The sequence below is a fragment of the Triticum aestivum genome, chromosome 4A (genome assembly GCF_018294505.1).
Source record: "Triticum aestivum cultivar Chinese Spring chromosome 4A, IWGSC CS RefSeq v2.1, whole genome shotgun sequence".
Lineage (NCBI taxonomy): Eukaryota > Viridiplantae > Streptophyta > Magnoliopsida > Poales > Poaceae > Triticum > Triticum aestivum.
The window spans coordinates 747,638,692-747,644,215 of NC_057803.1; the positions used below are offsets into that span (position 1 = coordinate 747,638,692).

General features: G+C 45.9%; 1 protein-coding gene across 3 annotated transcripts; it reads left to right on the forward strand.

Moving 5' to 3' along the window:
- The first annotated feature begins 2,166 nt into the window (after window positions 1-2,166).
- Window positions 2,167-5,023, forward strand: LOC123088569 (receptor-like protein kinase 7). Of its 3 annotated transcripts, none has more exons than XM_044510780.1 (4): window positions 2,290-2,821; window positions 2,929-3,062; window positions 3,481-4,177; window positions 4,273-5,023. In XM_044510780.1, the coding sequence occupies exons 3-4, from the start codon at window positions 3,532-3,534 to the stop codon at window positions 4,629-4,631; spliced, it is 1,005 nt and encodes a 334-aa protein (XP_044366715.1). In that variant the 5' UTR covers window positions 2,290-2,821; window positions 2,929-3,062; window positions 3,481-3,531; the 3' UTR covers window positions 4,632-5,023. The 3 variants fall into 3 exon arrangements, with proteins under 3 accessions (XP_044366717.1, XP_044366715.1, XP_044366714.1); XM_044510779.1 differs by having other exon boundaries at window positions 3,492-4,177; XM_044510782.1 differs by lacking the exons at window positions 2,290-2,821; window positions 2,929-3,062 and adding an exon at window positions 2,167-2,273 and having other exon boundaries at window positions 3,492-4,177.
- Window positions 5,024-5,524: the final 501 nt, after the last annotated feature.

Below are 5,524 nucleotides of genomic sequence, written 5' to 3' on the forward strand. Positions count from 1 at the left end.
TACATCATCTCGTAACTAACTCTTTAGTCATTTTGCTTGCAAGCTTCTTGTGATGTGTATTACCGAGAGGGCCTAGAGATACCTCTCCGATACACAGAGTGACAAATCATAATCTCGATCCATGCCAACTCAACAGATACCTTCGGAGATATCTGTAGAGCATCTTTATGATCACTCAGTTCGTTGTGACGTTTGATAGCACACAAGGTATTCTCTCGGTTTCCGGGAGTTGCATGATCTCATAGTCAAAGGAATATGTATTTGACATTAAGAAAGCAGTAGCAATAAACTGAACGATCATATGCTAAGCTAACGAATGGGTCTTGTCCATCATATCATTCTCCTAATGATGTGATCATGTTATCAAATAACAACACATGTCTATGGTTAGGAAACCTTAACCATCTTTGATCAACGAGCTAGTCTAGCAGAGGCTCACCAGGTACACGGTATTTATTTATTTATCCACACATGTATTTAAGTTTCCGATCAGTACAATTCTAGCATGAATAATAAATCTTTATTATGAATAAGAAAATTTAATAATAATAATAATAACTTTATTATTGCCTCTAGGGCATATTTCCATCAAATAGGTGCACATATAGCTACTCAGTGATCTCGTGGAGCATATGTGGACCTACAATGAAAACGAAAGAGCTAATTTCTCGCCAAAAAAAAGAACCAATGAGCTAATGTTTGAATTATGCACTTCAAATAAATTTTATGTTCTAACTATATATTTTTGCTACCAACAAATATTTATTTACATGTGATATTTCACATGTATAATTAACGTGTATAGATTTGCATGAATTTGATGGTTTGCATTTGATCGAGATCCAGATCGAGACGACCCTGACCGAAACCCCGCCACCAGCGCCGCCGCGGGGACGCACCACCACCTCCCAGCCCTGCAGCCACCGGGAGCCCCGCCAGACCTGGGTAGGGTACGAGGGGGAGAATATCAGGTGCCCCCGGAGCACCTAACCTTAGGTGCTCCGATGCAACCTCGGCCGCTGGATTGTGATCCAGTCGGCAGCATCATGGGGATGTGGACCAAAGCATCATTTCAGGAATGTTCGGGGCGTTTTCTGCAAGATATTCATGCTAGATTTGTCTTTTTTGTTTCTCAATGTGTATTTTGAATTTCGATTCGAATTTTTTATAGATTGTACACTCATGTGATGTAAATATCCACAAATTTTTTTGAATTTTTTTAAAACATTTGGATGCGCATTTTGAAATTTTGAATCATGAGAGCCCTAGATATTCTCCCGGGTACGAGAGACTTGGGTTGCCTGATACTATAACTAGATCCATAGAATGAAACTTGGCCGGTAAGGAATCACACCACGCGCGCGCGGCGTGCTAATTGCTAAACGGCGAGAGAATTGCGTAGCACGACGGTTCTCGGCTCCAAACTGGGCGAGGTGGCTAGCTGCTCCCTCCCGTTTGATTATGTTGAACGCGGAGCCGGAAGGAAAGTCGCGGGAAGCTTCCACTTGATTATGTCCACGTCAATTTAGTGATATGTACGCGGATTCGACGCTTACCAAACTTTTTTTTCCGAAACATAGTACTCCGCGCGCGGATTCGACGCTTACTTTCAGAATTCAGAAAGAACAAGAAAATAACAGAAATAGTACTAATAATATAGGTAAGCGTCGAATTCTTTCTGAATTCTGAAAGTAAGCGCACTGCACAATTGGTATTGAACAGTGCTGAGTGCTGACACTATTCATAGCCGGTTCGTCTTTTATTTTCGTTTCATGAAATGTGGATTGTGTTCGACGCCAAATTCACAGTCGTTATTTTCCGCCTCGCCGGTGCTGCACCCTGCAAACTCGCCGCTCAATTTCTGCCAGAGTTGCGCCGGCCGACGGCAGAGATGCTGTAGGAAGGTCGAGCCCAAGCCATACCCGGCGGACGTCGCCGAAATCGGAGAAGTAGCTGGTCGTTCCAGTCGTCGTCGTTGCCTTCCTTCCCGGCGTCATTCGCCCCGCCCACGAACCGCGGCAGGACCGCAGCACCGGTGCTCTACTCTGTCGACTCTAATCCAGGTGGGTGTGCGTGCGAGGGACCAATATCGCCGATATTCCTTTGCTTTCGTTCGCGGCTATATAAGTACGTTCTTTTCGTTTAAGTGCTCCCTCACACAATCAATCACATTGTACCAACTCTCTTCTTCAGGCTAGGGCCCCAGTGTACTGCCCACCTGGATACTACTGTCCGTCTGGAGCTTCTTCTTTTTTCTGATCCTACTAATCCAGGTACGCAGCCTGCATGCCTCGTTCGTTCCATTTATGTACGTGTAAGAAGAAGAGTATACTTTGCATCAGTTTTGTGGTTCAATCGTTTGATATGGTGCCCTTTTTTTGTGCGGGGCTCGTCACCAAGATCATCTCGTAAAAAATAAAGAACATTCGTCTTCTTTTTCCTCATCCTCATCCATATGATGACTAGTCAGCCCTCCTCCTCCTCCTCCAACTCAGATCTTAAGTCCGCGTCCGGTCCTCCATACACCCGTCTCTCTCTCTCTCTCTCTCTCTCTCTCTCTTCCATTCCCCAATCTCGACTGTCCCTGTTTCGATCCGGAGATGACGATCAGGGGACGCCGGCGACCTGGCCGTGCTCCAGGCCCAAGGCCGCGCCTCCCAAACAGCACCACGACGCGCTCACGCGATACCAAGTGGGTCGCCCACGGACCGCCAGGAAATTCGGCTTCTCAACGTCGACGTCGACCCCAAGGCGCACCGCAGATCGACGTTTAGAAGCCGAATTCCTCAACGCCGCCGCCGTCACTCCACCACCATAGCTGGTGATCCACCGTCAAACCTCTTTCCAATCACTAGCTCTTGTCTGTGCACAGGATCCTCTCCTCCCCTCTACGTTTCCCCTCAACCAATTTGATTGATGATGCCGCAGACGCAGACGCAGACGCCGCCGCTCGATCTACACCGCCGACCCCGCCTGCCTTGTGCCCTTCCCCTTACGAGCGGGCAAACTCGTCTATGCTCTATAACCACTCAACTGAGCAGCAGCAGCAGCAGCAGCAGCAGGTGAGAATGAGATACATGCATGCAGCTGGGTTATGAATGTTATCATCTCACTTGCACTAGGAACTTGCTGGATCCTATGCAAAATAAACTGCAATGATGCAGGCTGGCTAACATGTGTTGTATATATATACAACTATATATATCAGTAAAAGTTATATATCATCATCTCAGTTGTTTCGCCCTTCTATCATGTTGATGTATGAAGAACCATGCAAAATAAACTCTGCACCACCAAAATTAGCATATTCTGTTGGTCTTAACTGAAAGTGCATCCTCAACTATTTCAAAAGCCACAACAATTCTTCAGATTCACCATTCCCTTGTCGTTTGCTGTCAACATCTGTCGCAAACTATATTACAAACATGTATCTCTCTGTATCTTTCCAAAGTTATTGTACTGAATACTACTCATAAACAGAGCATCTGCAGGTTGATACACACACACTCCTGACACGGACGCGCCGAGAGAATGCAGTTCTGGAGCCGTGTTGCGGCCATGCTGCCCATTGAGCTCAACAATCAAGGCATAGTCGACAACCTCACCGAAAATAATAAGACCAGGGTGTGGGTTAGCAGACGGATAGGGGAGGACCAACTCTACTTGGTGCATGTTCAGCGCACTCCAGGCATTGGTCTCCCGACCTCACTGGTCGTCAAGTATTTCCAGAACATGAACCCAACACCGCTACTGGATGACAGTGTTAAGAATCGATGCAAGTCAGAGATGATCCTGTTAGCTAGCATCTCACACAACAACATCATCAACGTCCTAGATGTCATCGAGAGGGATGAGGCCGTCATGCTAGCCTACAAGTATGAGGTGAATGGCAACCTTGGCTACTGGCTGCACCAGCCCAAGGATGCCGGTCGTCCATTGTCCTGGCCGGAGAGGAGGACCATCGCCATCGGCGTCGCCAAAGGGCTCTGCCACTTGCACCATGGATGCAACAAGCCGATTGTCCACCACAACATCAGCTCCCACAACATCTTGCTTGATCAGAATTTCAAGGCCGTGATAGCCAGTTTTGGCGCTGCACAGATGAACATGGTCGGCCTCAACCAACCGTTGCCGATCGCGGAGATTCCGGTTGGTAACTTTGGGTATGCAGCTCCAGGTATGGCAGGGGATCGTTGCACACAATGGTTTTTGTTTCTTAACTAGCTTGGTCTTTTAACGACTTATTACTTATAGGCAATTGATTATTTGCAGAATATGGTACAGCGCCAGGCCAGCTGACGGAGAAAGTAGACATTTACAGTTTTGGTGTGGTGCTGCTAGAGCTCGTCACAGGGCGGGTGGCGAACGGAGCTGGAGCGGATGGTCATTTGGCGATTTGGGCACAGGATAATTGCAATGAGCTGATGGCAAATCATCGGGAAATGTTCATGATGGTCGTCGACAGAGAGATCCCAGATCGTGCACGATACATGGAGGAGATGGTGATGGTGTTCAGGCTGGGTGTGGATTGCACCGCCAGGGGTCCGCATCTAAGGCCGTCCATGCAGATGGTTCTCAAACGTCTCCGCCGGGGCCGATTCCGTGCCCCCCTCAGCTGCTACCTACTGTGAAGCCACCGGCCAAACAAACAATTTTGCTATTCCACAATCACCTGAAATCTTGCAATGTTTCAGTTGATCTTTTTCCCTTGGATTGTGGTTGTGATCATCTGTTGTGTTTTGTGTGGACTCCTGGTTGGGGAAAACACTACCAGAGAGAGAGAGAGAGAAGCGAAGTCCTAATTGACCACAGCTTCTGCAGCCCTGTTTGTTTTGTTTCAGCAGCTGCTAGCCGGAGCCTAGTAAGCTTAAGCAGATGATAGCTGGAGTACGTAGTATGTCGGTTTGGTATTGAGTCTAGTGAATTCAGTGAATTCAGTACTTATGTCGGTTCCAGCATGTAGCCTATATAAAGGCAGGTCTTTATAATACTTCAGCAAGCAATGAATTTTCTACTTCCTACATGTGCTTCTCTTCTGCACCTTTGATTATCTAATCTTACCCCACTTCTCTCCCACTGAACCATGGCGTCTGGCAAGTATCCCACCCCACAACATGTTTATTATCTTTATTATGTGATATTGCCCAGTACATAATTGTCTTTATTATGTGATACTGCCAAGTACTTACTACCTTTATTATGTGATATGAACTGATGATTTGAAACTATATTTAAAAAAATGCAAGTGCGATAATGTGTTTTGTGATTTCTAAAATCTTGCCAACAATGAAATCTAGTATTGCGTAGGTGTCTATGCTTTATCTGGTTCCCTCTGGTTTCATTCATCCTGTCTTGTTAATATTCTCCCTAACAAATTTACTACATGTTTTGTTCCCTTCCCTAATATTTTATAAGAATTTAACATTACACTTATTAAATTTAACTTAACAATTATTAGAAAGTTCTAAACACTGTTATATTATGTTGAACCGACACTTAGCCTTACATTGTGTTGGAGAGAGTA

What these genes read in the sequence shown, in the direction of transcription:
- LOC123088569 (XM_044510782.1), top strand. Translation starts at nt 3,532, where the DNA reads ATGCAGTTCTGGAGCCGTGTTGCGGCCATGCTGCCCATTGAGCTCAAC. An exon ending in CTTTGGGTATGCAGCTCCAG is followed by an intron (nt 4,178 to 4,272) that starts GTATGGCAGGGG and finishes GATTATTTGCAG; the next exon opens with AATATGGTACAGCGCCAGGC.